This window comes from Phyllobates terribilis, unplaced genomic scaffold (assembly GCF_046119375.1).
Source record: "Phyllobates terribilis strain yellow unplaced genomic scaffold, ASM4611937v1 Scaffold_4__5_contigs__length_816908805, whole genome shotgun sequence".
Lineage (NCBI taxonomy): Eukaryota > Metazoa > Chordata > Amphibia > Anura > Dendrobatidae > Phyllobates > Phyllobates terribilis.
The window spans coordinates 55,557,624-55,571,000 of NW_027362764.1; the positions used below are offsets into that span (position 1 = coordinate 55,557,624).

Sequence of the window (13,377 nt, forward strand, 5' to 3'; positions counted from 1 at the left end):
ACAGGAAGCTGCTAATGATAATCCGCTGCGAGGGCAGGTCTCCTGAGGCGCCAACAGTGCCCGTATGTGCTGCAATCTGGTGACCGGGCTAAAAGACCAAAATTGGGAGAAAACATTTACACACACAGAAGCGGTTTGCGATTTACTTTCGAAAATACCAGAAATTTCTTCTGCCCGAACGCAGACCAGACCCAAAGCTGAAAACGAGGTGCAGTTGAGGGTTGACGTTCATGTTCTCTTGCCCGTTGAGCTTCAATGATCCCAATAGGTATTTATAGGCATCTAAAAACAACTCCGGATGGTTTACGGCTCGGCGGCTCATGCCGTCCACATCAACACTCAATGATGGGCTGCAGCGGTGATGTGTGTTGTAGTCGTGAGGTCACTGCTGCAGGAGGTAGGCAGAGAACATCAGTGAGCTTCAGATTCCCTCTTTGCTTTATACCGTTTCTTTCTTCAGTTTACTTAGACAGAACATCTCTCCAAAATCTCTGAGGTTCTGCAGCAGCTGAGGTGGAAAAGATGAGGAGCACAGCAATGTAAATTAGGTACAGATCGGGGAACACGATCCCCAGGCTGACAAACGAGTAATCTGTCACTGGCTGCTGCAGATAAGTGGCGTCTATGCCGGGCCGCTCGTCTTAAAATCTGACGTGTCATCTACGGACTTGTCGGTGAGGAACTTCCCTCACGGGAGGAACAAGGGAGCAGATTCTCCATCACAGCAAAGATCTCTCCTATAAATCTGCTAGGAAACTACAGACACTTCACCCTAAAGGAGTGATCAGGAGAGCAGGAGTTATAGTTATTGTCTACGGCCGACGCAGGAGGAAGAAAAACCATCTATGGAGAGAAGGAAAACATTCTACTGCTTCCGAAACAAGTCACCACCCATGAAGAACAACCTGAATGGAAGCGAGTAGAGCAAAGGGCACAGAGAGGTTACACCCTGCCGTCCTGAGAGCAGGCGGAGATATCTGTGCATGCATCTCCAAAGACAAACAGATAATGATAGATAATAGATGATAGATAGATAGATCATAGATGAGAAATAGATACAAAATGGACAGAAAGAAGGACAGATGGAAAAATGGATGAATACATAGATCGATCGATGAATAACAGATACATATGAGAAAGATGGCTAGATAGATAGATAATAGATAGAAATAGAAAGATGACGGATAGATAATACATAGATAAGAGATAGATAATAGATAGATGATGGAGGGTGCATCAGAAATGACAGTCACCCTGCAGTTGGTTGCAGGAGATCTCTTTGTTTTGCATTACAGACACCTTCTTAAAAGCTGTCTCTCTAGGACCCAGCGGCTACCTTCCTCTTGCTAATTAACACCCTGGTCTGGGTGTATAAATAACTGCTGTTTGCTAGAGGGAGGTGCCGGAGATACTCACATGACCTCTTGTGAAGGCTTGGAGCTAGTGCAGTAATTCTTGCTCTCTGGTGCTAAGAGGACGTGTGTTCATCTTTCTGAAGTCGATTAAAGCTAAGCTACCTTCCCTTGTTTGTTCCCCCTTGTTGTATTTAGTTGTCAGTGAGGATCGACTAGCGCTCATCCACTCCCTTCCCTAGCTAGGGTCAAACGCCAGGGAAAGACAGGGCAAGGTTCCTGTGCGGTGATTGGTGTGGAACCAATATAGGGATGTTTAGGGGAGACATGGTGATATAAGGTTAGCCAAGGAGTTCTCCACTACCTCCGTTCCCTAGAGTCTGGGCCCCTTTCCCCCCCTTCCCTTTGTGTTGCTCTTAGTTTTTCCTACACCTTGCGTGGCAATAGATAGATAATAGAGAGATGATAGATGGATAGATAATAGATTGATAATAGATAGATGATAGATGGATAATAGATAATAAATAGATGATAGATGGATAGATAATAAATAGATGATAGATGGATAGACAATAGATAGATGATAGATAGATGATAGATACAAAATGGACAGAAAGAAGGACAGATGGAAGGATGGATGGATGAATACATAGATAGATCGGTCAATAACAGACACATGAGATGGATGGCTAAATAGATAATAGATAGATGATAGATAGATACGGGATGGATCTATGAAAGGAAGGATGGATAGATACAAGAAAAATGGATGGTAAGAAGGACGAATGGAAGGATGGATGAATACATAGATGTCTAGGATAGGTAGATGATAGATACAAGATGGATGGATAGAAGGATGGATGAATACATAGATATATTAATAACAGATAGATATGAGACAGATGCATACATAATAGATAGATAGACCTTAGTTTCCTTGCCATAGACTTGATCCGTTCCTTACCAGCGGTTTGTGGTTCCTCATGATCACATTTTTCATGCCACTCCATTGTACGAAAATAACTCAACATCACTTCCCAGAGAGCCTTGCAGAGGTCGGTGAGGCAGGGGATGTAGCTATCTGAGGTTATGTGCTGCAAGGACACAAAGGAAGCATTATTCACCATTGTGATGACTGCTGACCTTGGTGCAGGGAGAAGACCAGAGATGAACCTGAGCAAATATAACTGCAGGTGTAACATCCCTGGCGGCGTGCTGGCATGGCTTACCATCTCCCACCATGCAAGACCGACAACTTATCTACCAGTCCAGGCTGCGCACTATGCTCCTCTACTTGCTGTGTGCTTGCTCTCTTGTTGGCTGGCTTAGGGCGGCAGCGCTGGAACTTCCTGATTCTTAAAGGTACAGTGTGCGCATTCTAATGCGTCCCCAGCCTATTGCTGTGAGTCACTGGATACTTAAACCTCCTCCACCCAGTGGGAGGTGCCTGAAAAACACTTTCTTACAGTATGTTCTGTGTAACTGTGAGTTGTCAGGTCCTGTCCTGAATCTTGACTGTTTCTGCCACCCTGGGGGCATAGTACCCATGCCCGTACCTGTGTCCTGTATCCTTCCTGTTCTGCCACCCTGGGGGCTGAGTACCCAGGCCCGTTACCTGTATCTGTGACTTCTAGTCTATTTCAGCCACCCTGGGGGCTGAATGCCCAGGCTCATTCCTGTGTCAGTTTCTGTCTGAACTGTGTCCTAGCTCGTTACCTGTTGGTCTCTATGCCCGATCCTTCCCTTTTCCTGCAGTGTCTGAACCAGTACCTAACTCCAACTCGTTGTCTCTGTACTTCTGTGTGAGTTCTGTTTCCACTCGCTACTTAATAGAAAGTACCTTGTGTATATCTGGCTCTGCTTTCCCGTTTCCCGGCCTCCGTATCTACCTTCTGTGTTCTAGCTATCTTCCTGTGTTTTCCCGTCCCTGTCTGTTCCATGTGAACAGAGCCCTGTCCTGTCTGGCCGCTTCCTGCGGCATTCCCACCTGACCGCACCTGCGGCTCTGCTCTGCCCTGCTCCGCTTCTAGTCCGCACCTGCGGCTCTGCTCTGCTTCCCATCGGCACCTGCGGCTCTGCTCTGCTTCCTGTCCGCACCTGCAGCTTTGCTCTGCCCTGCTCCGCTTCCCGTCCGCACCTGCAGCTCTGCTCTGCATCGCTTCCCGTCTGCACCTGCGGCACTGTTCTGGCCTGCTCCGCTTCCCGACCGCACCTGCGGCTCTGCTCCGCTTCCCGTCTGCACCTGCGGCTCTGCTCTGCCCAGCTGCGCTTCCAGTCCGCATCTACGGCTCTGCTCGGCCCTGCTCCGCCTCCCATCCGCATCTGCGGCTCTGCTCTGCTTCCCATCCGCACCTGCGGCTCTGCTCTGATCCGCTTCCCGTCTGCATCTGTGACTCTGCTCCTGTATCCCAGTCTGTACTGGTCCCTATCCAGCCTGTCTACCCGCCTGTCTGTATACCAGCCGTACCCGCCAGTACCTGCCCGCCTGTATCAGCCGTGCCCGCAAGTACCTGCCTATATACACACCAGCCGAACCTGCCCATTGCTGCATACCCCGGTGTGGGTCGACAGCTGTGACCAGGGTCTGATCTGGAGTAGCACCTGGGCCACCTCCCACGTTCCTCCTCGGACCACGGAGTCGATTAAGCCGCCGTGAGTCTGTGGTCGGATCTGGCGAGGCCCCTAGTCACGCCCCTCCAGGCACTCCACGGTTCATGGCCCAGTGGGACCATTAACCACGCTCACGCCAAACAGTAGGGGCGTGATCGTAACAGCAGGTGAGTCATGGAAACCTGGCGCAGATAAGAAGTACCAGCATGGAGCTTTCCTTGTGGGTGTATTATCTACCCAGGTCACTCATGGAAGCGTGTCTTACCGTGACAGATAAGATATATTCTACGATTAAAGTGAACTTGTCACCAGGTCAAAAGCGGCCAAGCATTGCTCTGATTTTATTCTAGTCTAGAGCATTTTTATTTAGTGATAATTTGTCTGGTCTGTGCTGAGGGGGAACTAAATAAAAATGCCCTCATCGCTGGGACAGTATGACGTATTTACAAAAACCAAAATACTGAATATTCTTGGGAGCAGCAGGAATAAAATAAGAGCGAAGCCTGGTTACTTTTGACCTAATCACAGCTCCTCCTTAAACAAGAATGTTCTTCTTCAGGATTTTTGTCGTGTCGCACTGCCCCGAACAAATAGACCAGCACCGAACATTCACAGTTTTAAGGAAATATATGTCATATAGCCATAAATCCATGGTCCACGTACAACCAGAGAGTACATTAATACACCAACAGAAAGAAAACATCATGGGGAATCTGATAAGTTGACACAGTCCATACAATGAAACAGACATAAGAAAAAGAGCAAAGTATAGCAATTAATTTAAAGAGGTTCTTCACATATGGGGGACACTACTGCCGCCTGGATGCACTATGAAACCCAGCGCATGCGCCGTGATAAGGCGAGAAAGTTAAGGCGGGTGCATGCGCAGTGGATACTGGGGACGCAGAATCATTCACTGCCAAGGGCGGACTGAAGAAGGCTACCAAGAGAGGCTGTCAATCAAGAGAACAGAGGTGGGATTGAGGTGGAATAAATAATGACCTGATGACGTGGCTAATAAACAGTATTTAAAGACAGTGCGCAGGCATATTTCTGTCTCCGAACAGGTCTATGGGGTAAGGACACCCTGTTTTATATGTACCCTCTCTGGTGGTCTACTGCATTTTAAGAGGCTGTGTAGGGGTTCACAAGTGTCTTCTCTATTAGAACCCCTAATTTCAAGGGGATCGATAATACACCTATCTGAAGGCAGCATGGGATAGAGGGAGAGACACTGAACTCGCGAAAATATAGTTTTTTTTTAGGATTTAATTCAGTATTTCCATTCAAAACAGCTGTTTCCGTGCTGCCAGGACTCACAGAAAAAGCATGCGAGTCCAGCTTTCCCCGCCCACACACAGTGATTGACAGCTTTCTAAGGTTACATCTAAAAAAAAGTTTTTTTACAAAGAGAAAACAAATGAAAACATAAAAAAAACTATATATTCCCGAACTCGGCTGGTCTCCCTCTATCTTGTATCGTGCTTTAATACGAGATACGACAGATTCCCTCTAAAAGCATTTATCCTAGTCACAGATCTCCATCACAATATGCCACTGATACACCAAACCGGGCCCTGCATGCCACATATATACTGTATGCATGCTGGAATATATATTATGTAGAGTTATTAATTTCATCACCGGGGATCAGACTTCTAAAAAGCTAAATTGAGAAAGGACCGGTGTGTTTATTCTTCATCTTCTACCTTAGCCTACGGGAAGAATTCAGGGGCAAGCTGTTTTAATGTCTATTTCTGGACTAGCGATAATAAAAAAAAATTAACATTTAAATGATATATATCATAAAAATGTTTTATTAATCATCCTCCCAGCAAATAATGCAACATACATGTCGGGGCTCTTCATATGGGACTGACGCAAACAATAGCACTAAAAGTAATATATAGACTGTATATTATAAAAACATCAATATTGAGTAATTAAACTGCCCCAGACTATTGAATATATGAATAAATAAAAAATCTGCTGTCTCAGCAATATTCTGGAAGAGCAGTAATGTTTTCTATCACATTCTGTATAAGGGTTGTATGAGATTAGGAAAATAGGGTCAGCTTCACTTGATTGGAACAGAGCTGTAATAACTGGCACCAACCACGGGGGACAGTGGCGCTGTTTCTGTGCATCTGTTACAATGAATCAGTTTTGGAGGCAGCAGTGAAGAGCGCAGCCGAGGGGGAGGCAGCAGTGAAGAGCGCAGCCGAGGGGGAGGCAGCAGTGAAGAGCGCAGCCGAGGGGGAGGCAGCAGTGAAGAGCGCAGCCGAGGGGGAGGCAGCAGTGAAGAGCGCAGCCGAGGGGGAGGCAGCAGTAAAGAGCGCAGCCGAGGGGGAGGCAGCTGTGAAGAGCGCAGCCGAGGGGGAGGCAGCTGTGAAGAGCGCAGCCGAGGGGGAGGCAGCAGTGAAGAGCGCAGCCGAGGGGGAGGCAACAGTGAAGAGCGTAGCCGAGGGGGAGGCAACAGTGAAGAGCGCAGCCGAGGGGGAGGCAGCAGTGAAGAGCGCAGCCGAGGGGGAGGCAGCAGTGAAGAGCGCAGCCGAGGGGGAGGCAGCAGTGAAGAGCGCAGCCGAGGGGGAGGCAGCTGTGAAGAGCGCAGCCGAGGGGGAGGCAGCTGTGAAGAGCGCAGCCGAGGGGGAGGCAGCTGTGAAGAGCGCAGCCGAGGGGGAGGCAGCTGTGAAGAGCGCAGCCGAGGGGGAGGCAGCAGTGAAGAGCGCAGCCGAGGGGGAGGCAGCAGTGAAGAGCGCAGCCGAGGGGGAGGCAGCAGTGAAGAGCGCAGCCGAGGGGGAGGCAGCAGTGAAGAGCGCAGCCGAGGGGGAGGCAGCAGTGAAGAGCGCAGCCGAGGGGGAGGCAGCAGTGAAGAGCGCAGCCGAGGGGGAGGCAGCAGTGAAGAGCGCAGCCGAGGGGGAGGCAGCAGTGAAGAGCGCAGCCGAGGGGGAGGCAGCAGTGAAGAGCGCAGCCGAGGGGGAGGCAGCAGTGAAGAGCGCAGCCGAGGGGGGAGGCAGCAGTGAAGAGCGCAGCCGAGGGGGGAGGCAGCAGTGAAGAGCGCAGCCGAGGGGGAGGCAGCAGTGAAGAGCGCAGCCGAGGGGGAGGCAGCTGTGAAGAGCGCAGCCGAGGGGGAGGCAGCTGTGAAGAGCGCAGCCGAGGGGGAGGCAGCTGTGAAGAGCGCAGCCGAGGGGGAGGCAGCTGTGAAGAGAGCAGCCGAGGGGGAGGCAGCTGTGAAGAGCGCAGCCGAGGGGGAGGCAGCTGTGAAGAGCGCATCGGAGGGGGAGGCAGCTGTGAAGAGCGCAGCGGAGGGGGAGGCAGCTGTGAAGAGCGCAGCGGAGGGGGAGGCAGCTGTGAAGAGTGCATCGGAGGGGGAGGCAGCAGTGAAGAGCGCAGCGGAGGGGGGGCAGCTATGAAGAGTGCATCGGAGGGGGAGGCAGCAGTGAAGAGCGCAGCGGAGGGGGAGGCAGCAGTGAAGAGCGCAGCGGAGGGGGGGCAGCTATGAAGAGCGCATTGGAGGGGGAGGTAGCTGTGAAGAGCGCAGCGGAGGGGGAGGCAGCTATGAAGAGTGCATCGGAGGGGGAGGCAGCTGTGAAGAGCGCAGCGGAGGGGGGGCAGCTATAAAGAGCGCATTGGAGGGGGAGGTAGCTGTGAAGAGCGCAGCGGAGGGGGGGCAGCTATGTAGAGCGCATTGGAGGGGGAGGTAGCTGTGAAGAGCGCAGCGGAGGGGGAGGCAGCTATGAAGAGTGCATCGGAGGGGGAGGCAGCTGTGAAGAGCGCAGCGGAGGGGGGGCAGCTATGAAGAGCGCATTGGAGGGGGAGGTAGCTGTGAAGAGCGCATTGGAGGGGGAGGTAGCTGTGAAGAGCGCAGCGGTGGATCCAGCTGCAACAAGCAGTAGAGGAGGAAGCTCTATTGAGGTTGGCTTAAAGGGATGTATTGGCTATGGGTGCGCTGGAGCTTGTCAAAGGGGGGTACACAGCACTAATAAGTTTGTCAGTGAGGAAAGAAGCACTGATAAAGGCAGAGGAGGGAGGAAAGATTGCAGAGAGTGTTAGAGAGGGGGCAGCCGTAACAAAAGCATCTAAAGGAAGGCAATTGTGATGAGTACATTGGGGGTATAATGGTAGCACAGTTATTAGAGAGCCTGATTATAGGGAGTCGTGAAGAAGCTCCATGGAAATATTAAGGAGGGCTGCATATATGCACATAGTGCTAACCCCTTCACATGGGGGTAAAGCACATACCTGCAGCAAATATCTGGTAATGGGTAGATCATCAGTGTGGATGCGATCATCTAGAAACCTTGCCTTGTATCATAAGCAGAAGGCAAAGAGACACTCACGAGAAAAATAAATTAAGAAAGGAGGCGGCAATTTAGAAATATTTAAATCCTCCAAGATTTCTTCAGCAGTTTTGAAATTTATGACACATGAAACAGAAGAAAATGTAAATGATTAATACGTAGCTGGTGGGCATACACCGCCACCCATTTACCATCCCCTCAGACCAATAAAATGACTAAAAAGTATTTAGCAGCGTGCGCCCATTTAGTAATGAATCCTTCAAAGTGCCTCGGGTCTAACAAGCGAGCGGACCACCAAAGACAAATTACTCCAGTGTAAATTGTAGAAGAGGTAATGCAGCAGTGTTATAATGCGGCTTCTCTGAAATACACTGGTTGAGGACCTTACCAGAATATTAAGAAGACAGAGACGTTCCCGTGACAAGGATGTGACAAAGCTATTCTCTTATATCAGGAATGAGCCTAGAGAAGAGTCTCCAATGTCCTCCCACCATATGCAGGAGGTAGAATAGGGGACATCAGAAAGTGTGAGCCAGAAGACGGGGAAAGTCAAATTACAGGTATGAACTAGACAACATATCTGTAATTTGTAACATGGAGAGAATAACAGAAAGAGAATGTGTGAGAGATTGAGAGACAGAGATAGAAAAAAAAAGACAGCAGTTTAGAAAGACAGTTATAAAGAGTGTAGATAAAAAAGAAACAAAGGAAAGCCTGCAAGCAATGAAAGCAGAGGACACAAGTCAGAGGAAGAAAATGTGGGAGAAAGACAAAAAAAGGAACAGAAAAGAGAAGGACGACGCGAGCCGGGAAAAGAGAAGGACGACGCGAGCCGGGAAAAGAGAAGGACGACGCGAGCCGGGAAAAGAGAAGGACGACGCGAGCCGGGAAAAGAGAAGGACGACGCGAGCCGGGAAAAGAGAAGGACGACGCGAGCCGGGAAAAGAGAAGGACGACGCGAGCCGGGAAAAGAGAAGGACGACGCGAGCCGGGAAAAGAGAAGGACGACGCGAGCCGGGAAAAGAGAAGGACGACGCGAGCCGGGAAAAGAGAAGGACGACGCGAGCCGGGAAAAGAGAAGGACGGCGCGAGCCGGGAAAAGAGAAGGACGGCGCGAGCCGGGAAAAGAGAAGGACGGCGCGAGCCGGGAAAAGAGAAGGACGACGCGAGCCGGGAAAAGAGAAGGACGACGCGAGCCGGGAAAAGAGAAGGACGACGCGAGCCGGGAAAAGAGAAGGACGACGCGAGCCGGGAAAAGAGAAGGACGACGCGAGCCGGGAAAAGAGAAGGACGACGCGAGCCGGGAAAAGAGAAGGACGACGCGAGCCGGGAAAAGAGAAGGACGACGCGAGCGGGGAAAAGAGAAGGACGACGCGAGCCGGGAAAAGAGAAGGACGACGCGAGCCGGGAAAAGAGAAGGACGACGCGAGCCGGGAAAAGAGAAGGACGGCGCGAGCCGGGAAAAGAGAAGGACGACGCGAGCCGGGAAAAGAGAAGGACGGCGCGAGCCGGGAAAAGAGAAGGACGGCGCGAGCCGGGAAAAGAGAAGGACGGCGCGAGCCGGGAAAAGAGAAGGACGGCGCGAGCCGGGAAAAGAGAAGGACGGCGCGAGCCGGGAAAAGAGAAGGACGGCGCGAGCCGGGAAAAGAGAAGGACGGCGCGAGCCGGGAAAAGAGAAGGACGGCGCGAGCCGGGAAAAGAGAAGGACGGCGCGAGCCGGGAAAAGAGAAGGACAACGCGAGCCGGGAAAAGAGAAGGACAACGCGAGCCGGGAAAAGAGAAGGACAACGCGAGCCGGGAAAAGAGAAGGACAACGCGAGCCGGGAAAAGAGAAGGACAACGCGAGCCGGGAAAAGAGAAGGACAACGCGAGCCGGGAAAAGAGAAGGACAACGCGAGCCGGGAAAAGAGAAGGACAACGCGAGCCGGGAAAAGAGAAGGACAACGCGAGCCGGGAAAAGAGAAGGACAACGCGAGCCGGGAAAAGAGAAGGACAACGCGAGCCGGGAAAAGAGAAGGACAACGCGAGCCGGGAAAAGAGAAGGACAACGCGAGCCGGGAAAAGAGAAGGACAACGCGAGCCGGGAAAAGAGAAGGACAACGCGAGCCGGGAAAAGAGAAGGACAACGCGAGCCGGGAAAAGAGAAGGACAACGCGAGCCGGGAAAAGAGAAGGACAACGCGAGCCGGGAAAAGAGAAGGACAACGCGAGCCGGGAAAAGAGAAGGACAACGCGAGCCGGGAAAAGAGAAGGACAACGCGAGCCGGGAAAAGAGAAGGACAACGCGAGCCGGGAAAAGAGAAGGACAACGCGAGCAGGGAAAAGAGAAGGACGGCGCGAGCAGGGAAAAGAGAAGGACGGCGCGAGCAAGAAAAATAAGGACAGCGTGAGCAAGAATCAGAGAACAAGAAAACACAAATTAGAGAAAGAGCATAAAACAGTAAGTAAAAAATGGCTGAGAGATGGGAGAATGCAGTAAAAGAAAGCACAGGATGAGAGCACATGAGGTTGAAAACAGCACAGAAAGATGAGAGATTTGCGAGGATGAAAGAGTTTGCTAGCTACATACATGGTCAAAATTGTTGGTACCCCTCGTTTAATGAAAGAAAAACCCACAATGGTCACAAAAATAACTTGAATCTGACAAAATTAATAATAAATTAAAAAACTATGAAAATGAACAAATGAAAGTCAGACATTGCTTTTCTGCTTCCACAGAATTTAAAAAAAAATTAAACTCATGAAATCGGCCTGGACAGAAATGATGGCACCCCTGAAAATAATGTGACAAAAGGGACATGTTAAATCAAGTTGTGTCCACTAATTAGCATCACAGGTGTCTACAATCTTGTAATCAGTCAGTGGGCCTGTATATAGGGCTACAGATACTCACTATGCTGTTTGGTGACATGGTGTGTACCACACTCAACATGGACCAGAGGAAGCAAAGGAAAGAGTTGTATCAGGAGATAAAAAAAAAAATTATAGACAAGCATGTTAAATGTAAATGTTATAAGACCATCTCCAAGCAGCTTGATGTTCCTGTGACTACAGTTGCACGTATTATTCAGAAATGTAAGATCCATGGGACTGTAGCCAACCTCCCTGGACGTGGCAGCAGGAGGAAAATTGATGACAAATCAAAGAGACTGATAATACGAATGGGAACAAAAGAGCCCAGGATAACTTCTAAAGAGATTAAAGGTGAACTTCAAGCTCAAGGAACATCAGTGTCAGATCGCACCATTCGTTGATCCAAAGTGGACTTCATGGGAAACGACCAAGGAGAACACCATTGTTGAAAACAAATCATAAAAAAGCCAGACTAGAATTTGCCAAGCTACATGTTGACAAGCCACAAAGCTTCTGGGAGAATGTCCTATGGACAGATGAGACAAAAATGGAAGTTTTGGGCAAGGCATAACAGCTCTATGTTCACAGACGGAAAAATTAAGCATATCAAGAAAAGAACAATGTCCCTAATGTGAAACATGGAGGAGGCTTTGTTATGTTCTGGGGCTGCTTTGCAGCATCTGGCACAGGGTGTCTTGAATCTGTGCAGGGTACAATGAAATCTCAAGACTATCAAGGGATTCTAGAGAGAAATGTGCTGCCCAGTGTCAGAAAGCTTGGTCTCAGTCGCAGGTCATGGGTCTTGCAACAGGATAATGACCCAAAACACAAAGCTAAAAACACCCAAGAATGGCTAAGAGGAAACATTGGACTATTCTGAAGTGGCTTCTATGAGCCCTGACCTAAATCCTATTGAGCATCTTTGGAAAGAGCTGAAACATGTCGTCTGGAAAAGGCAACCTTCACACACGAGACAACTGGAGCAGTTTGTTCATGAGGAGTGGGCCAAAATACCTGTCGAGAGGCGCAGAAGTCTCATTGACAGTTACAGGAATCGTTTGATTGCAGCGATCGCCTCAAAAGGTCGTTCAACAAAATATTAAGTTAAGAAGAAGAAGAAGCATCATTTCTGTCCAGGCCTATTCCATGAGGTTAATTTTTTTAAAAATTCTGTGGAAGCAGAAAAGCAATGTCTGACTTTCATCTGTTCATTTTCATAGGTTTTTCATTTATTGTTACTTTTGTCAGATTCAAGTTATTTCTGTGACCATTGTGGGTTTTTCTTTCATTAAAAGAAGGGTATGAACAATTTTGACCACGTGTGTATATGTTAGCATTGTTTCTTTTAGGCTGACAAAATTGTATATTATGCAACTGCTCAAAAATATGTTCAAATTCTGCTGATTTTGTTGTGTAAAGTCCCCCAACTGTCTCATTAATCTGACACAGCCCCAGCCTCAGTTGTAAAAAATATCTGCAACAAAATCAGCATTTTGGGAATAGATCCCTACACTTTTAGCTGTGGTACCCCAGGTCCTATATGAGGCTTGTCAGAATTCACCTATGAAGGAGAAAGCAGCTCCTATCCTCAGTCCTTCTAACACTTTCTCGTTGGCCTTCGTCCATGCTGCACCATCGCTTTCTATATTCAGAACGATATCAGTATCCGATCAGGTACGTGTCGGCTTTTCAGTTACTTACCGTACAAAGGTCCTTGTAAGGCAGTTTCTGAAATTTCGTATCCGAGTTCCCTGCGCACAGTTCTACATACCCTAAGACGACTTGGAACACTGTGTTGTGGATTGCCTGAGTGAAGTGCATGTGCAGCTGGTCCATTGCGGTCTAAAAGGTGAGGAGGAGACATTGAAGAGAGAAAAGCAACCGTAAGAAAACTGCAATAATGATAATGAATCTAAAACAAATGACTTGTGAATCTGGGGGTTCAAGCGCTGTGATCCCCATTGATTCTGAATTGAGAGGTGGACGCCATACGTCCATTCTTGGGACTGTTGGACCCCCTCAAACCTGTTAATAAATAATGACATTTCATGATGTCAATTACCCTTTGAATCATAATGAAATGACTCTGCTTATTCAGTACCAGTCTATACAGTAAAGCGGATAAATGAGTGGCAGGAAACAGAATGCTTCAGCCGATTGTTCCTGCTCGAGTGGCCAGTGTAAGAACTGAAATATTTGAAGATTTGTAGATTATTTAAGTTAATAATAAAGGATATGCATCTTTAGCTGCACAGGTAGAGC

General features: G+C 49.1%; 1 protein-coding gene across 2 annotated transcripts in view; it reads right to left on the reverse strand.

The window, feature by feature from the left end:
• The window catches only part of VPS50 (VPS50 subunit of EARP/GARPII complex), a 215,986-nt gene that overhangs the window by 69,586 nt on the left and 133,023 nt on the right, over positions 1 to 13,377 (reverse strand). For both annotated transcript variants that reach the window (XM_073677354.1, XM_073677353.1), the window contains exons 12-13: positions 12,817 to 12,957; positions 2,317 to 2,446 (exon numbers count right to left, since the gene is read on the reverse strand). In XM_073677354.1, the coding sequence (XP_073533455.1) occupies positions 2,317 to 2,446; positions 12,817 to 12,957 (271 nt within the window). The remainder of the gene's footprint in view (positions 1 to 2,316; positions 2,447 to 12,816; positions 12,958 to 13,377) is intronic.